The sequence below is a fragment of the Capricornis sumatraensis genome, chromosome 2, assembly GCF_032405125.1.
Source record: "Capricornis sumatraensis isolate serow.1 chromosome 2, serow.2, whole genome shotgun sequence".
Taxonomy (NCBI): Eukaryota; Metazoa; Chordata; class Mammalia; order Artiodactyla; family Bovidae; genus Capricornis; species Capricornis sumatraensis.
The window spans coordinates 210,520,955-210,540,198 of record NC_091070.1 but is presented as its reverse complement, the minus strand read 5'-3'; the positions used below and the strand labels follow the sequence as shown (position 1 = coordinate 210,540,198).

Here is a 19,244-nt window from a genome sequence, read left to right as displayed (position 1 = left end):
CTTAACTTTATCTTGTAGAGCTGCTGCTGCTGCTAAGTTGCTTCAGTCGTGTCTGACTCTGTGCGACCCCATAGACGGCAGCCCACCAGGCTCCCCCGTCCCTGGGATTCTCCAGGCAAGAACACTGGAGTGGGTGCCATTGCCTTCTCCAATGCATGAAAGTGAAAAGTGAAAGTGAAGTCGCTCAGTTGTGTCTGACTCTTAGCGACCCCATGGACTGCGGCCCACCAGGCTCCTCCGTCCATGGGATTTTCCAGGCAAGAGTGCTGGAGTGGGGTGCCATTGCCTTCTCCTCTTGTAGAGCAGTAGTTCTCAAAGTGTGGTCCCCTAGGTCAGCAGCATCAGCTCCATCTGGAAAACTTATTAAAAACATGTATTCTTTGGATCCCACTCACGAGCTACTCGGAGAAGGCAATGGCACCCCACTCCAATACTCTTGCCTGGAAAATCCCATGGATGGAGGAGCCTGGTGGGCTGCAGTCCATGGAGTCGCTAAGAGTCAGACATGACTGAAGTGACTTAGTAGCAGCAACAGCAGCAGCAAGAGCTACTGAATCACACATTCCGGAGGTGGTGCTCAGCAATCAGTGTTTAAACAAGCCCTCCAGGTGGTACCTGTTGTTGCAGAACCTCTCCTGGAGAAAAGCAAAAAGCATACTATGAAAAGTGTCAGAAATTAATCTTCCTAGTGGGTAGCGACTGGGTATGGCTTCTCTTCTTGAGTTCCTAGCATCTGGTGTAAAGTAGGCATCAAAAATACAGATGGATTAATATATATGAATGAATATATGGAAAAGTGATGTTTGAGCTGGGTCTCTTAGCACCTATCAATTGATGCAGACTGAATAGGAGAAATGTTCCTAGAAACTGAGACTAACAAGTAGGTGACTGTGATACTTTTGTCAAGATATAAGGGCCTGCATCAGCACAGGGAGCCTTCACAAGCATGTCAGGAGACCATATGAGCAGGTAAACAGGTCAGGACTTTGTGAACTGCTGTATAGGGTTAGAAGCAAGGGAGAGAGAGAAGCGGTCATTTCTGGGATGAAGGTGCCCTTTGTAGAGACAGGAGGTATAGGGCAAGCACTTTTGTGGGAGGAAAGATAAGAGTTTGGTTTTGAACTCTTAAAATTTGAAGTGCTGGTAGATCCAGGTGGAGCTGTCCAGCAGACACTTGGAAATATGAGTCTGAGACATGGTTGGAAATAGAGATTTGGAAGGATAGTTAAGCCATAAGAATGGATGAGACCTTGAAGCAAAAAAGTGGAGAGTAGAATGAGAAGACAGCTAGGTTTGAAAACAAGGTGAACACTTTTTTCAATGGATCAAAAACAAGAGGGGGGGGGCTCTTGAAGAAAACCGAAAAGGACTTAGGCAATAGGAGACCTCAGAAAATGCTGAAGCCAAATAAAAGACTCAAAAAGGGAGGAGAGGCACAGTGTCAGATGCTGCAGCGAAATAAGAATTGAAAATTATCCTTTGAATTTTGACACAAAAAGTGTGTTAAGTGAGGTGGTGAGGTCAGAAGTGGATTGACTGAATTCAAGCGTGGGCTGTAAGAAAGTGGAGACAGGTGCTTCCCAGCCCGTAGGTAGAGCTCAGTAGATGCACTTAAGTTGAGACGGTGACATCTTCCAGGGTAGGCAGGGTCTCTTTCATATCTCTGGTCTCAGCGCCTAGTGCTCGGCCTGGAAGATAGGGTGGCGTCAGTGAGTTCAGTGACTAGGGACGGAGAAAGGCTTCGCGGAGGCAGTCGCTTTGCAGCCGAGGCTTGAAGGATGAGGGTGATTGGGAGGAGAGGTGGGAGGCAGGGCCCCTGGGTGATGGGGCTCTCGGAGTGTGTGAGGGTGGCCTGGGAATGAGGTGGCAATGTGCGCGTAGCCCTGTGCGAATGGGGGGAGGTTGTGTGTAGGCTTGGAGGAACATGTTTGGGGAAAAGACAAGGCCGGAGGCTGCTGCGGGGTGGGGGTTGGGGGTGTGTTGTCCTCCCGCCCCGCCCCACTTACGCCACTGCGCGGTTCCGCGGCGCCTTTACCGGAGCCCTCCCGCCGGGCTGCATGGCGATGGGTGACCGCCAGGGGCCGCTGCCTCCGGTCCCCGGTGCCCCCGCCCCTCTCCATTGGCCTTTGTTGCCGTCGGAGCGCCCCGTTTGACTCGTTCCCGTCCGCCCCCTGGGCCTGGCGGTCGCGCCTGCGCACTGGCAGCTGGCCGGGCGCTCGCAGGGGGAGCTGCTGCAGGCTCCGCGGCGGCGGCGGCAACGGAGGCTGCGGGGGCGGCGGCGCGAGCGGCCGGGCTTGGGGGGGCAGCCGAGCCCGGCCCGGGAGCCCAGGCAGCAAACGTGCGGGGTACCTAGGCCCCTCACGCTGGACTCCACAGTCTCCGGGCCGCCTGATCTCCGCACGGGTATATGGGATGGAAGCGGGACCCTCGGGAGCAGGTAAGGGCCCCCAGGAGCGGGGACGGTGCATGCTCCAAGGACTAGGGGACTCTTGCGTGAAGAGCAGGGTTTCGGAGTGAGGAAGGGTTTCCTGAGTGGGGAACGGGGCTCTTCTGAGATGGGGGGCCCAGTTTGAAGGGGGCTGTGTGCAGTTCCGGGGGAAACCTTGCGAAGGGAAGCTCTGAGACGGGGGCCATTTATCAAAGGAGCCTGTATGCACTCGTGGAGGTGGGAAGTGCTTTGGAAGAAGGGCCTGAACGCACTGGAGGACTCCTGGAGGTACCAGGAGGCCTAGGGAGAGGCCCGGCAGGTGGCAGGGGGCGGGCTCCAGGTGTCCAGGAGAGGGAGGTCGACACAAATGGGCCCAGAGCTGCCGCATGCCCTGGGCGGGGGCTCAGCCGGTATGGGTTGGGCTGGGTTGATGTCTTTTGGGAGAAGGCGCCAGAGCTGGGCTGTGAGCTCCGCCCCAGCCGGGCCTGACGCGGGGGCGAGGGTCAGGGGGCAGTGGGTGGGGATCCAGTCCTGGGATTCCCCCCCTTAAGTCTGGGAGCTGGAGTGGAGGCGCCGGAGCATGCGCGTAGGTGGCAGCTGGAAGGGGCTGCCCGATGTGGTGGGGGCGTGGCCGCCCGAACCCCCCTACCCCTAGCCCCGCCAGGTTGACTTGGTAAAAGGAGCGCGCTGATGGCTTGTAGTCTCTCTTAGGTTATGCTGGCAGGACACAAATGGAAATGGGTCCCTTCCCCATCTTGGGCGTCTTTGGCTTGACTCTGAAACCTTCAGTCTCAATTTGCCAAGACTAGGTTGAGGGAGATGGACAAGTTTCTTATTCTGCCACTAGGATGAGGAAAGACGGATGGGAGCAATGTTTTAGGTTAGGGACAGGTCCTACTTGAAGACAGGCCTTAGAGAATGTATTGGTTGCTGAGGGACCAAGGCCAGGACCTGGTTTCCGTAGAAGGGATTGTTTGCCTGGTTTGCATGTTTCTGGTTCAATAGTGAGCAGAGTTGGGATCTTTTAATCCAAGGATAATGACCTCTCTATTGAATGTTTCCTGAGTTGACAGCCTAATCTTTCTATGCCTTAATGTTTTTATGGTTGCTGTCCCCTACTGGGTATCTTTTCTTTTTGCTCTCTCTACTCCCCCAGAAATTGTCAGAGCCATGTTATTAGACCCAGCGTTGTCAGGCGAGCCTTTTGTCATATATAAGTTGTATGGGATAGGGGGAAGTTTATAGCCTTCACCATAGTGTGTCCCAGGTGATAGCCTTAACTTCTCCTTATTCACCATCAGGAGAAAAGGAGATTAGAGGGGAAACTGAGGCAAGACTGTCCCAAGAAGGCCAGAGTCCCTGGATGGGGTGAGGGTGGTGGCACCTCCTGTGTCCTAGGCGTCTTATCTTTTTGGTGGGAGGAGCAGTCTGGAATCTTTTAGATCTGTCTCACTACTTCCGTTTGATCTGGAGGGGAGAATAGAATTTCCATTTGGGACATGAATTTTATTTCATTTGGGACATGAATTCATTTCTGGTTGAAGCAGGCATCTTTGTCTTTTATACCAGAGCTTATACTCTTAAGGAAATAGCTCCTGCCACCTCATTCAAGTCATTCATTCAGTGATCTTTAAGTACTTATCGACTACTTTCACCAAGATGGAAACAACCTTGTAAAGGCTGTATAAGCCATAAGGTGGAATGCAGGGCGCAACTGACTTCAGAAAACTATTAATGCTTCCTTTTTCCCTTAGGCCCCTCTCTCCTTTCCATGAACTCTCTTGGTTTTCTGGGCTGGAGACTACTTGCAGCAACCCCTGGAGCTAGAGTAGTAGGACATGGAAGTCCAGACGGATTGGTGGGAGCTGGCACCCATACCAGACTGCTTATGGTTTTATTCTGATGAATTCCGAGTGGTCTCGAGAGTGATGAAAAAATTGACTTTTGGTTTTTGGTGTTGTTACAATAAATAAGCTTCTAGGGAAGGAACTAGAGCCTGGTATCTGGAGTTGGCTGTAGCGTAATGGGGCAGCCTTTACCTCATCAGAGGGTGTGATTGAAATTAATTCTGGAAGCTGTGAGTAGAGGGATCCCATAACTGCCTCCTTCCTAGGCTAGGACTGTTTTCTTGGAGGTTGGAGGACACAGTACACAAAGCAGCGTGTTGTCTCTGGCTTCACTGGGCTCAAGGCCAGATGTGCTGTCTGTGCTTAGGTGTGTTTCAAGCACATATACTGGACTGGGAGCTCCTAGAGGGTGGAGTTGGTGTCTGATTTATCTGTGGAACCAACTAATGGCTAGGCCTTGACACAAGTACATCTTTGTTTTTTCAATTGAGTCACATTCCATTGTGAACATAAATGGTTAAGTACATTGTATGGATATCTAATAATTTGTCTGTACTTCATGTGTGGATAAATTCTTTTTGGAGAGATTGGGCTCTTCTTTGCTTACTGGACAGCTAATGTAGCCTTGAGTTTGTCTTTTGAATGGGCAGTCTAGCCTATTGGTAGGTATGTGGGCCTCAGAACTGCAGGGAAGGGGTCCCTGAGCCAGGCCTTTAGGCTGTTACTTTTCCTTCCCAGGGCTGGCTGGGGATGGGGGAGGGGGAGTGTCCTTTTCAGAGCCCCTCCCTCCTTGCTTTTGTCTGCAGAGGACGGCCCCGCCCCCTTCCCTCAAGGCCCAAGCTTTGTCCTCGGTGCTGGGGCCCTCATCTGCATCACAAAGTGGCCGTCTGTCCCTGTCTGGGTCTGAAGGGAAGTGTCTCCCTTTCTCAGACTAAAAGCTGGGGGCAGGGTGGGGTTGGGGGAACTTTGTACTGCCGTAAGACTTGCAGGAGGATGGGGTGGGAGAGAGGTTCTCTCTTCCTCCTGCCTTCCCTAGTTTGGGTATGAAGGGGAGCGTGGGGGCCTCCCTGTTTTCCCAGAGCCTCCTAGGAATGGAGGGTGCCTAAGGCTTAGCCTGGTGTGTAGTCCTATTTCTGAGGAAGAGAAGACTCTGAGACTAGAGTGTCTGTCCCATCCCCCATCATTTCTACCCAGCCCCTAGCTCTAGGGGATGTCTTTCTCCCAAGACTCCAAGCAATTATTCAGCCTGGGAGGCTAAGGAGGTGAATGGAATGTAAGAACGTGGGGAGGGGAAGGGTATCTCTTACCAGCTACTTCCTCTAGGGTTTTGTTTGAGCTGGATTTATAATTGTTTCTGAGCAGTTTGCAGGTGTGTGTGCGTGTGTGTGTGCTTGTGCTTGTGTGTTCTTTGTGGTATGTCTACAGTTCTGTTTGTTAATTCGTTTCTTCTCTGTGTGTTGAACACCTCCTGTATGCCCGACACTGGAGATTCAGCACTGACCAAGGCAGATACAGTCTTTGTATCTTTGAAGAACTCACAATCTAGGTTGGTGAGGGCTATGTATACGAAGGTAAACTGTCCAGTTCTAAGTATGTGTTTGGATGTGTATGTCTGACTATGGCTTGTATATAATTTCTGTCCAGCTCTTTCTACAGTAGGTGGCCAGGTGCTAGTAGTTAAGCTTTTACTCCCCCAGGTAGCCGAGTTCTGAAGGCCTTTTCTCCTCAGGCTGGGCCTCCATTTCCCTGTTTCCCTGTAGGGTAGGCTTGACAGGTGGTTAGAAGGAGACATAGCAGTTAGCTCTGGGAAGCATGCCCCTCCCTTGAAGGGTTCTGACCTCTTCCTGACCCCCCCAGCTGAGGATATGCCCCTTCCCCCCAGCCTGGCCAACTGTGAAAGCAGATCTCTGATAATGGGAGGTTCTCGGCTGTTTTATCCCTCTCTCCTCCCAACTGGGTTGGTCCTCTATTGGCCAGGACAATAGTTGATGTGGACAAAGGGTTCTCTTAGGCAGTTTTCCTTTTGTCTTCCCTTTCCCCTCAAGCTAGAAAATAAAACCAGGGGCAGCAATCAGGCTGCTGGCATTAGAGGAGAAAGTAGTGGGAGTTGGCCCAGCCCTAGCCCTTTCTCAGGGGCCTCCAGTGTCTTAAAATTGATCCCTACTGCAACTGTTGGGGCCCTCTGTGTGGAAGGAGATGTGGGCCTGGAGAGAATTTTGTATTCTTCCCAGAGCCAGTAATCTCATCTTCTCCAGCATGATAATTGCTGCCCCTCCTTCCTAAATCCTCTACTCTAGCCTGCTCTTGCCTTAGTCACCTATGTTTAGCCTACCTTCATTCCCTAGATTTTTCTTCTTTTGAAATTGTGCTTCATTCTCTCCCCACTTGCAGGAAGTACCTGCCTAGGCTGTCAGCTCTAACCTGTCTTGCCCCAGCCCCTATTCCAGCCTTTCCTCCTTCCCAATTCAAGCGTTTTTCTGCTGTGACCTCCAGTTCTAGCGCCTTTAGCAGCTCCCTGTTTCAGCCTCCTTTCCTTGGTCTCCAGAATCTGTCCTGTTAACCTTTTCTCCTTTTCCAACCTCAGCCATTCTGTTGCCTTAATCTTTTCCCAGACATTGGCCTTCTTCCTTGCTTGTTGCCCTGGCACTTGGCCTTCTTTAGGTCTTCCTCCTGCCTGCCGTTGGAGGAGCTTTAAGGTGATGCTTTTTTGTGTGTTCAGGATGGTGATGAGTGAAGTGAGCATCTAGCTGACAGATAATAAGGTCTGCTGGATACCTGGTGGAGGCAGATGTCTCAATCTAGTAGAGGAAAGAAAGAGCCAAATTTAGTCCCTTTATTTAACCTGTAATAGGAAGTTATTATGTACTCACTTGATGAATTTAAGATAGATAACAAGGGTAATTTTCCTAACTGGAAAAAATTAAAAAAAAAAAAATGGCCTGGGTTTCAACCAGTGGAAGTCCTCATTTAGGTTGGGTAGACAGGAAAGAGGCTTCCCCTACACTCTGCTGTTCTCATTCTAGGAGGCCTTGTGCTGTCTCTGATCAGAGTGGTAAGGAGATTACCAGACTGTACCCTCACCAGGCTCTCTGTCTTGCAGCTGCAGGTGCCTACCTGCCCCCCCTGCAGCAGGTGTTCCAGGCACCTCGCCGGCCTGGCATTGGCACTGTGGGGAAACCAATCAAGCTCCTGGCCAATTACTTTGAAGTGGACATCCCTAAGATTGACGTCTATCACTACGAAGTGGATATCAAGCCAGATAAGTGTCCTCGCAGAGTCAACCGGTAAGTGATGCACAGAAGCCATTAAGTCAGGTAGTCCTTATTTTCCTAAGTCTCACAGCCTTCAAAGAATCCAGAGAGGTAAAAGAAAAACTCGTTGAAGGTGATATCACCAAATTCAAGAACATTTTCAAGGAAGAGATTCTAACTTAAGGTAAATGTTGAAATAGATCACTGGATTTGGCTCTATGGAGACTATTGATAACCTTTTGCTACAGCTGTTCCAGTGGAGGAGTTGGGCTAGTAATCTAAGAGTAAGTTAAGGAATAGGGGCTTCCCTGGTGGCTCAGTTGGTAAGAGTGAGTTAAGAAATAAGTGGAAGATGATGTGGTAGGGATAGTGAAAGCAGATAGCTTTTTGCTAGATAAGTTGATAGTGAAGCATGGGAGAGAAGGAATGTGTTGGCTTGAGAAGATTCTAGGGCTCAAGCCTGCTGCATTTCATTATTTGTGGAAATGAATAAATGAAAATTTTTTAAGAATGAGACGTGGATATGTTTATAAACCAAGAAGGAGCTAGTGTAGGAGAAGTTAAAGGTACAGGACAGGGAGGAAAGGAATGAGTGGGATGTTCTGGCTAAGGCAGGAAGACATATAGGATACACAGTTTGAGGAATTAGCCTTAGAAGAAGTAATAGTTCTTCTCAAAATTAATTTATTTTGTTATTATTTGAAAACTATTCATGCACAATATAAAAAAAGTTTTTAATATTACAGAAAGAGTAACAGTGAAAAATGTCTCCTATTACCCTGACCTCCAGTCCCCTAGTCCCTTTCCCCAGATGCATTCATTATTACCCTTCATACACTTCCAGATATTTTTCTATACATATACAAGCATGTTTGTATACAAACATTTTAAAACACACGGAATATAGAATTTTATACATCTTTCTCTGCACCTTGCTTTTTCCACTGAGCAACGTATTTTGGAAAGTGATACATATCAGTACCTACAGGTTCCTTATTCTTTATTATAAGATATTTAATAATAAATCTATTCAGGAGCATTTAGGTCAAATCTAAACTTGTGCTACAAAATGAAACTGTGTAGAATATTAATAGAGATATTTTTGCTCTCAAGTATGAATGTATCTGTAGGATAAAGTCCTAGGACTAGAATTGCTGGCATAGTACATTTACAGTTTTTGAGGTAATGCCAGTTTGTTTGTTTTTTTTGAGGTAAGTTGTACCAATTTATATCCCCATTAGTAAGGTGTCCCCCCGTATCTGCACAAATTCAATATATTGGATTTTTTAATCATTGGCATTCTGGTAAGTAGAGAATTATATCTTAGTCTGATTTTAAATTGTATTTCTCTAATGAGTGATGTTGAACATATTTTCAGATACTTAAAAATTTATACATAGAAGGGATATTTCAAGTGTGAGAGGAAAGAAAAAGGAAAGGCTTGTGTATATAAATGTGTTTGTTTATATGTCTGGAAACTTGAGGGTGGCCTTGCCTTCTACACTGTACTCTTTTCAAAATTATTAAAGATGCTTTTTGATCTGAGGTAGGAATGGATTCTGTGGAACCCATTACGGGGGTCGTGGAGAAGGTTTGACACAACCTACGAGGATGGAAATGATCAGAGTTAGGAAAAATTGCTGGGCGGCACTGAGGCCTAATTGACATTGAAAGCATGTGTTTACAGTTGGCTTCCAATGTATATTCTCAGTCTTTTTATCCAGTACTGTTCAAGATGTTTGATTTTGAAAGTGAAGGGGTCAGATGGGTTGGGATTTTGAAGGATAGATGGATACTCTGGAGTCTAAATAGCAGAGGACAGGAAGTGAAATCAAGAAAGAGATAATAATGGAGAGAAAACAGGATGGTAGAACTAAAGGCTTCAGAGAGAGATGGAAGAGATGAGGTTCTTCTTCCACACTTTATTCCTATTCCAATTCAGGCTTCTTCCTCTACCTTTTTTGATTATCATCCTGGGGATTGGAGCAGCCTGGATTTTTGTTCCTGATTCTGGATAGACCCTGAGATTAAGCCTTTCTCGCCTCAGCTTCCTCTTCTGTTCAGAAGGCACTCACAGTCACCCTTTTGGGTCCTTTGGAGCCTTGGTGATCCAAGGACCAAGAATACCACCTGACAGCATGTTAGAGATGGAGAGCATCAGACTTAGCTCTAAATCTGCTGAATCAGAATCTGCATTTTGTATCTCCAGGTGATTCATATGCAGCTTGAGAAGCACTTTTATAGTGATTAGTAGCTGGTAGGACAGAGTTAGTGGCTGGTAGGTAGATGGGACATTGCCTGGACTTAAAATTAGTTCCAGAAGTTTGAAATAGTAGTCTTTCAGCTTCCTCTGGCCTTTCCCATTCTCCACAGGGAAGTGGTGGAATACATGGTCCAGCATTTCAAGCCTCAGATATTTGGTGACCGCAAGCCCGTGTATGATGGAAAGAAGAACATTTACACTGTCACAGCACTGCCTATTGGCAATGAACGGGTATGGTTGGGAGTCATGCTGGACCTGTGTCAAGGGTCTGGGGAGGGACAGAGCTCAAGTAAGCCTATTTGGAGTCTGGCGTCCGGACATCCCTTTCATTGTTCGTGCTGAGAAAGTGTGGTTTAGGTTGAGGGATGGGTAGGTGCTTATGTTTATTTAGCCTACTGTATGTCTGTCTGTGTCCCAAACAGACTGAGATTAGACTTAAAATAGACCTGAAGGAGTTCCTACTAAGTGTGTTTGAGAGGGGCAGAGAGATGCACTGAGCCAAGGTGGCTGGAGACTTAGGGGCTGGATTTACTCGGAAGTCTTCATTGTGAGTCCTTATCAGCCTAAGAAGCTGATTCTTGGCAAATCTTAGGGGTTAGGGACAGGGCAAGGAACATTGAATTGTGGGAAAGCACTGGAAATCTTTCACTCCTTTCTCTTTCCTGAAGGTTGACTTTGAGGTGACAATCCCTGGGGAAGGGAAGGATCGAATCTTCAAGGTCTCCATCAAGTGGCTGGCCATTGTGAGCTGGCGCATGCTGCATGAAGCCTTGGTCAGTGGCCAGATCCCTGTTCCCCTGGAGTCTGTGCAAGCCCTGGATGTAGCCATGAGGCACCTGGCATCCATGAGGTACTTGGTGTGGTTAATATCTGGGCTACTAGTGGTGGCAGAAGTGTACGGGAGGAGGAGGGAAATGAGCATATATTTTAAGGTCCCGCAGTATGCCTTTCAAATAAAAAATTCTTTGAAACCCTACCGTATGCCAGGCAAGTGTGCATATACAGTGAGGTGGTACAAAGCTTTGGCCCTGTCCCTTTTAGTTATTTTTGGACCTCACCCCATCTGTCTCTGCAGGGCAGAAAAAGGGTAGAGTTTTGTACAAGGTCAGTCACACAACTAGTAAAAGATGAGAGCTGGAATTAAAGCCCTGGTGTCCTGCCTTCCAGGCCAGGGCTCCTCCGTGCCCAGGATGCCTCACAGGGTGGGGGCCTGTGCCCGAGGGACCAGTTCTCTGCCTGTCCCTGCCAGGTACACCCCTGTGGGCCGCTCCTTCTTCTCACCGCCTGAGGGCTACTACCACCCGCTGGGGGGTGGGCGCGAGGTCTGGTTCGGCTTTCACCAGTCTGTGCGCCCTGCCATGTGGAAGATGATGCTCAACATTGATGGTGAGTGGGGAGAGCTATGGAGCCAGGGGCACCCTGAGTCCAGTGACCACACTCCCAGCCTCATCCCTCCCAGCTCTGTAACCACACTCCTAGTCTAATCCCTGCAGCCCTGGGAGCCCTCCCCCATCCCTATACCCTATGAGGAAGAGGGTGTAAAGAGCAGTGCCTCCCTTTATTCTGGAAGACAGAATCTGAGTTGAGCTGTACCTACCCTGTCCCCACAGTCTCAGCCACTGCCTTCTACAAGGCACAGCCAGTGATTGAGTTCATGTGTGAGGTGCTCGACATCAGGAACATAGATGAGCAGCCCAAAGCCCTCACGGACTCTCAGCGTGTGCGCTTCACCAAGGAGATCAAGGGTGAGGACCCAGCCAGGTGGGGAGGGGAATCAGTGCTCCTTTCTCGTGTGCGCATCACCAAGGAGATCAAGGGTGAGGACCCAACCAGGTGGGGAGGGGAATCAGTGCTCCTTTCTCTTTAGTTCTAAAAGGAAATCCCCTTGGGATATATTCAGGCGAGAGGCCAAGCCTGGGCACATGAGCAACCTTTTCCAACTCTGACAAGCAGTGTGTGTGTCCCAGGCCTGAAGGTGGAAGTGACCCACTGTGGACAAATGAAGAGGAAATACCGCGTGTGTAATGTTACCCGCCGTCCTGCCAGCCATCAGACGTAAGTTGATGGGGCTGCTAAGCCATACCACTGGTGGAAGAGGGCCACCAGGAACATATTTCAAGATACTCCGTTCACACTCTCCATCCCCCGACCTGGCCCTGAGGATGAGCTCTGTGTTTGAAGATAAACTGTAGGAATTTGGCATCCCTCCCCTAACATTCCCAGATCCATTGATAGAGACTGTCCCTACCATTTTTACCTTCTTGGTCTCTACCTTTCCTTCTTGGACTTTTACTGTAAAGCAAGTGTCTCCCTGGCTTCTTTCTCAGTTCTACAAATGTTAGAATCTCTCTGAACTTACTCCTGAAACAGAAAGCTGAGATCCTGGGTTAGACCTTGGGGAAAGTTGTCACTGATTTCGTCTAAAATCTTCCACTTCAGACTGTGCTGGACCATGAGTGACTACTGTGTGTCGGACTTCATGCTCAACATTAGAAATACAGATGAATCAGATATGATCTGACCATTGTATAACTTGTTTTTCAAATCTTTGGCTTCACTCTTGAGCCCTGTGTTGCTTCTGGTTTCCTGTGAGTGGCAGGAGTGTTCACAGAGGCTGGAAAGGAATGAAGTCAAGTCTGGCCTTGTGCATGGTTATAGGTCTAGAAAGGTGTTTTTGAATGCTGGACTATGACACCTCTTTCCCTTCCCCCAAACAGGTTTCCTCTGCAGCTAGAGAGTGGACAGACTGTGGAGTGCACAGTGGCCCAGTATTTCAAGCAGAAATATAACCTGCAGCTCAAGTATCCCCACCTGCCTTGCCTGCAAGTTGGCCAGGAACAAAAGCATACCTACCTGCCCCTAGAGGTGAGGCTGCCAAGTAATGGCCGGGCTGGGGAACAAGCATTGTACCTGCACACAGATCGTCAGAGGTCTGTTCTTCCATTTATAATCTCATCATTTTAAGTCTTGGAAAAGTGATATTCTGAGAGGTCATTCTGTGAAACGCAGTCATCATTCTTAACTGCTGAATTCTTTACTTATCCTCCATCCTGCTCTCATGGTTTTTCAGGACTTCCAGGCAGAGGCGAAGCTATATGTATTTACTGTTTAATAAGTAATTAGTCATTCAGGACAGAGATTTCAGATACCTGCACACGTGTCCTTTATTTATTTATTTTTTCATTTCTGTATGGCTTTATTTATAGTTGACATACAATAAACTGCACATTTTAAGTGTACCATTTGATGCGTTTTGACATCCCTACAATAAAGATAATGAACACTCTAAGATACACTCATGTCCTCTTAATTTCTCTTTCCCTATCTGGAGCTGGGAACCCTAAATAACCTAAAGATACAAATGTACTTTATTTTACAGATATTGGAGGTGAATGTTACCTGTAATGGAAATCCTATTTCCCCAGTCATCAATGTGTTTGCTTTGAAAAAGTTTTAACCAAGATCTGTCATATTTTTATGCTTCAGCCAACCTTTGAAATTCTGCAATTAAAGAAAGAATAGTAATGCTCTTTAAGTCATAGAATGCAAATGAAGAACCACTAGTCTGTATTTGGTTTGTTATATACTAGCCATAATGTTTCGGAGAAGGCAATGGCATCCCACTCCAGTACTCTTGCCTGGAAAATCCCATGGATGGAGCAGCCTGGTGGGGCTGCAGTCCATGGGATCGCGAAGAGTCAGACACGACTGAGCGACTTCCCTTTCACTTTTCACTTCCATGCATTGGAGAGGGAAATGGCAACCCACTCCAGTGTTCTTGCCTGGAGAATCCCAGGGACGAGGAGCCTAGTGGGCTCCGGTCTATGGGGTTGCACAGAGTTGGACACAACTGAAGCGACTTAGTAGCAACAGCCATAATGTTTAGGTGTTCCCTGTTGGCAGCCAGAATGTCTACTGAGAACCTACCTCTGACTGCTTCATTGTCTAGTCCAGTGCCTCTCAGAGTGTGGTCAGCAGACCAAGAGCATAGTTATTACCTGAGAGCTTGTTTGAAATGCAGAATCTCAGGTTCCACCTAGGCTTGCTTTATCAGTATCTCTTTTTACAGAATCCAAAGATTCTGTCAAATATGAATGTTTATGTTGACGAAGCACTAGCATAGAGTACTGTCTTATTCTCTTCTAGCAGTGGGGGTCAGATATCTGGGACCTAAGCCTTCTGTGAGCTTTTGGGGTTTCAGAACTAACCAGAGGAAGTTAGGCTGAAGGGAGAAAGAAGAGATCCCCAAACCCAAGAACTCTGACATGGTTAATAGCTGCTGATGCATAGAAAATGAGGTGAGGACAGCATGTTCTCTGAGATGGAAGCAGAAGTCTTTAGGGGCAGTTCCAGCTAAGTAGATAGGCTTTAGGTAATAGCTATTGCAAGCTGAGATCTGTTAGCAAATTGACATGATTTCTGTTTAAGCAATAGTTTCCATGGTGAATAACTTACATAATGACATATTTTGATTTTTACTGTTGCTTATTTAACAAATATTTATTGAGCTCCTGTTAAAGTCATATACTCCGAGGTGTCAGGAAGGCAACAAGAGAAGCAGGGTCCTTACTGTCATGGAGCTTAAAATCTAGAAGGGGAAAATAGACAAATAAGATAGTTTCAGATGGTGATAAGTACCATAAGGTTAAGGTGAGGTGAGGTGAAGTCGCTCAGTCGTGTCCGATTCTTTGCGACCCCATGGGCTGTAGCCTACCAGGCTCCTCCGTCCATGGGATTCTCCAGGTAAGAATACTGGGGACAGTCATAAAGTGGAGGGGGTTGGAGATTCACTTTAGTTTTTGTGGTCAGGGAAGGCTTCTTTTAGGAGCCATTTGAGCTGAATCCCAAATTATGAGATAGAACCAATCTTTTAACAACCTGAAGGAAGAACCTTTCAGGCATGAGTTTAATAGCAAGTACGTAAGCAGCAGAGAGCTTGGATATTCTTGAGAGAGATAGAAGGACATAGTGACTGGCATGTAGTTTATGAGGAGAAAAGTAGGAGATGATTTTGGAGAGAGGTACAGGGTCAAATCATACAGGCTATTGTAGGTGATATATTTTTTTCAGAATAGCTTTATTGAGACATAATTCGCATCCCATAAAGTTTGCCCTCTTAAAATGTACACTTCAGTGGTTTTCAGTGTATTTACAGAGTGGCATAATCATTACCATTGTGTGATTCTAAAGTATTTTCATCATCCATCCCCCAAAGAAAGACCAAACCCATTAATAGTCACTTACCATTCCTTCTGTCCTCCACACTAGCCCCTACGAATCTCTAATCTGCTTCTGTCTCTATGGATTTGTCTATCCTGGACATTTCATACAAAGGAAATTATGTAATACATGGCCTTTTTAAACTGGCCAGTTTCACTTAGCATAATGTCTTCAAGGTTCATCTACGTTGTAAAGTAGGTCAGAACTCCCTTTTTAAGGTTGAATAATATTTCCATGTATGTATATAACACATTTATTGATGGATACTTGGGTTGCTTTCACCTTCTAGCTATTATGAATAATGCTGCTGTGAAGATAAATGTACAAATATTTGTTCTAGTCCCTGCTTTTGTTTCTTTTGAGTACATACCCAGAAGTGGAATTACTGGATCATATGGTAATTCTGTGTTTAATTTTTTGAGGACTCACCATACTGTTTTCTACACAGGTGTACCGTTTTACATTCCTACCAGCAATGCACAAGGGATCCAGTTTCTCCACATCTCTGCTTTTTTTTTTTCCTAGTGTTGATTCTGTAATTGAAATTATCTGCACCTTTAAATTGCCTTCAAGAGAGCAACCTTACAAATTTTAACAATTCTGGGTTTTCATTAAGTAAATTGACTAATGTGTATTCTTTGAAATACAGAGTTTAAGGGTAGGTGACCTTGTCCTGGTTTTCCCTACCATTGTTCACCATGAACTCTGGAAATGAGGCAGAGAATCAGTACTTAGAGTATTGGCCCTATGGGAGCAAGTTTTACATTTCATTTCATCTCAGTCCTCACAACAGCTTTAAGAGACAGCTAGTGTTTTTTTCCTGTGACTAAAATTAAAGAAGCAGAGTCTTAGAGTGGTTTAAGAGTCCTGCCCAAGGTAACGTCATCTAGAATTGGCAAAGCTGGACTTCAAACTCAAGTCTTCCAAACCTGTTGTTTCTCTCTCCTCTGCCAAAAGGCTTCCTGTTCACGGCTTCCTGAATATCGTATGTGTTCAGGAAGCAATAGAATGGAAATCTTATATGTCACTAGAAAGTCTTTACTGGCCTCCACTGTGTTCTCTTAGGCCCAGTACAGAGGAACCATGTGGTAAGATGTTCCTCATACCAGCAGAGGACACCGTCAGTCAACAGAGACAGTGATTTCTATAGTCCAAGGGCTCCGCGATCACCTGTGTACTGGGGCTTAAGAACTAACCAGGTGTAGTTCTCCTGGTGTGTTGCAAGATGGAACAACCTGCTGCCTGTTACCATTGGACAGCTGCCTACTAAGAATCCAGTTTGTGTATATTGAGTTTTCTTAGTATTAAGAAAAGTTCTAGGTCGGGTCCTTTGGTAAATAATAATTTATGCTACAACTTACTAAGTGTTTGGGGATGGCAACCCACTCCAGTATTCTTGCCTGGAGAATCCCATGGACAGAGGAACCTGGCAGGCTACAGTCCATGGGGTTGCAAAAGTCGTACACGACTTAGTGACTAAACCACCACCACTGAGTGCTTACTATGTTCAGAACTGTACTTGATTCTTTAAGCGTTTTATTTTATTTAGTCTCCAAACAATTGTTACTGTTCTCTGTATTTAACATATGAGTCCTGAACCCACATCTGGCTCTGGATCCTAAGCCCTTAATCACAAAGTGGCTCTATAGACTTCTGTATTGCACATGAATGTTTTCTAACTGACCTGTCTGTGAACAAGAGATTTTGTAGTTCATTTCTCAGGACTGGCAGCCAGGGCCTTTCTGTGGGGCTCTGGTCACAGGGTAGACTCTACTCAAGCCAGCGCTACCTGTTCTTCTCGTTTCCTTAGGTCTGTAACATTGTGGCTGGGCAGCGCTGCATTAAGAAGCTGACTGACAACCAGACTTCAACCATGATAAAGGCTACAGCTAGATCGGCCCCAGACAGACAAGAGGAGATTAGCCGCCTGGTCAGTGAGGATGCAGAGAAACGTATGCTTGGTGCTCAGTCATGGAAGTCCCTGGTAGCAAGTAGATGCTTCTCTGCCTTGGCAGGACTCTTAGGAAAACAAGTCTGGATTGGTTACCTGGGACTGCTCTTCCTTCTTGACCCTGTAGCTGCTTTGCTTCCTATCTCTTCTTTTCTCCTGTATTACTTCCCTATGTCATCTGCTCCCACTTACCTCATCTTCCACTTTCTCCCCCTTTCTAGGGGTATTCCTTACCAGCCTCAGCTGCTCTTCAGGGCTTTCTGCTTGGGACCCGGAGGGTGAGCAGTATTGCCAAGCTACTGCTCTCCTGAGATCCCCTTCTTTTGTCTTGCAGATGAAGAATGCCAGCTACAACCTAGATCCGTACATCCAGGAATTTGGGATCAAGGTGAAGGATGACATGACGGAGGTGACGGGACGAGTGCTGCCGGCGCCCATCTTGCAGTATGGCGGCCGGGTGAGCAGGGTCAGGGCCAGACAACGTCTCTGGGGCTTATGGGGGGAGGTTGGGTTGTTATGGCCAGTGGCTTTTGCTCCCCTACCCACCTGGCTCTATTGAAGCTCACCTGGGCACCCCCTCTGCCTATCCCCAGAACCGGGCCATTGCCACACCCAATCAGGGTGTCTGGGACATGCGGGGGAAACAGTTCTACAATGGCATTGAGATCAAAGTCTGGGCCATCGCCTGCTTCGCACCCCAAAAACAGTGTCGAGAAGAAGTGCTCAAGTAAGGAGGTTGAGTGTGTGGGTGGAAAGGTGGGAAGGACTGTAGAGTTGCCTAAATTCTTCTGCTCCCAAGGGGCCAAGATTTGCTCTGTAGTCTGTTTTTTCTGACTTTTGACTCTGCCCCCTGTGCTATCTGGCTTAAACTTCTTCCTGCTTCTTTTCTGCCCCTCTGTGGTCAGGAGTCTTGATAAGGAGCCATATCTGTGTCAGAGATGATAATTTCAGGACATGAACCTCCTAAGGGAGACCTGAATTGTTTTATTGTTGGAATATTTAACATGGGTGGTAAATAGTAGTAGTGATGACTATAATATTTATGCTGACATTGTACTTAATTTTATGTTCTCTTATTTCATCTTCACAGTGAGTAGTGGTCGTATTTCTATTTTCAGCAGACTGAGGCTCAAAGAGGTTAAGTAACTTGTACAAGGTTTGCATTATCAAGAAGGTGTCAAATTGGGGGCAAATCAGATCTGAAGTTTCAGAGCTTATATTCCTGATTAGAAATAAAAGTTCAGCTGGTACTCTGAGCTGTCCTTTCCTATGGACAGAATTTGTTCAGTTGGGTCCGAGTGACCTGAGTTAGGTGAACATGAGTTGTAAGGGCCTCTGAGCCACCTGTGGCTGAGTAGCTGGGAGTAGATGACAGCAATGAAGAAAGTGACATAGCCAAGCGGCTTGAAGGAATCGGTTAGGAGAATAATGGTCTTGAATGAGTGAGTGAATAAGTGAATAAATCATTGACCCTCCCCCTGCAGTCTTCTTTTTTATTTTTCAAATACCACAAAAGTTACCCGTTAGAAGTATGCAGTTCAGTTCCTGCTGCCCTTTGAAGTGCTGGCTCTTTGTTTTCTTTGGATCTGGAGTATGGTCAGTGCATTGTGGAGCTGAGAAAGAATCAGTGGAGCTGACCACTTTGGGCAGTGATGGGAATCAGTAGAGATGTGTGCCCTGGTGGCTTCACCTGACCTTGGGATTTTCATAAGAGTGGATCACAGCAGCCCCTGATGAATGTGGAGACTGTGGCCCTCCTTCTCCCCTCACAGATGCACAGCTACCTCCGTCACAATTATAGTTCTCTTAAATGAGTATCTCTTATCTCCTGTCCTGAGTTCTTGGGATTTTGGCCCTATTTAGGCCTGCTCTAGGAGAAGGCGATGGCACCCCACTCCAGTACTCTTGCCTGGAAAATGCTATGGATGGAGGAGCTTGGTAGGCTCCATGGGGTCCATGGGGTCGCACAGAGTCGGACACGACTGAGCAACTTCACTTTTACCTTTCACTTTCATGCACTGGAGAAGGAAATGGCAACCCACTCCCGTGTTCTTGTCTGGAGAATCCCAGGGACGGGGGAGCCTGGTGGGCTGCTGTCTCTGGGGTCGCACAGAGTCGGACATGACTGAAGTGACTTAGCAGCAGCAGCAGGGCTGCTCTTAGCCTTGGCCAGGCTTTGGAGGGCTGATTTCTTAACCGGTATTAGAAAAGCTCTCAACTCTGTGTCACCTTGTTGGTTGTTCTGTGCTGGGTATGTCTCTCTCTCATTCTCATGTCTTGCCCC

At 47.0% G+C, this 19,244-nt stretch overlaps 1 protein-coding gene across 2 annotated transcripts in view; it reads left to right on the top strand.

Annotated features, from left to right (window-relative positions):
- The first annotated feature begins 2,412 nt into the window (after positions 1 to 2,412).
- The window catches only part of LOC138073846 (protein argonaute-1), a 30,720-nt gene continuing 13,888 nt past the window's right edge, over positions 2,413 to 19,244 (top strand). Inside the window, exons 1-11 of one of the 2 annotated variants that reach the window (XM_068965774.1) lie at positions 2,413 to 2,437; positions 7,376 to 7,559; positions 9,900 to 10,020; positions 10,458 to 10,639; positions 11,039 to 11,175; positions 11,400 to 11,534; positions 11,757 to 11,844; positions 12,507 to 12,654; positions 16,820 to 16,939; positions 17,295 to 17,417; positions 17,554 to 17,687. In XM_068965774.1, coding sequence (XP_068821875.1) covers positions 2,413 to 2,437; positions 7,376 to 7,559; positions 9,900 to 10,020; positions 10,458 to 10,639; positions 11,039 to 11,175; positions 11,400 to 11,534; positions 11,757 to 11,844; positions 12,507 to 12,654; positions 16,820 to 16,939; positions 17,295 to 17,417; positions 17,554 to 17,687 — 1,397 coding nt within the window. Of the gene's footprint in view, positions 2,438 to 7,375; positions 7,560 to 9,899; positions 10,021 to 10,457; positions 10,640 to 11,038; positions 11,176 to 11,399; positions 11,535 to 11,756; positions 11,845 to 12,506; positions 12,655 to 16,819; positions 16,940 to 17,294; positions 17,418 to 17,553; positions 17,688 to 19,244 lie in introns of those variants that run through there. The other variant, XM_068965775.1, reaches the window with a different exon arrangement.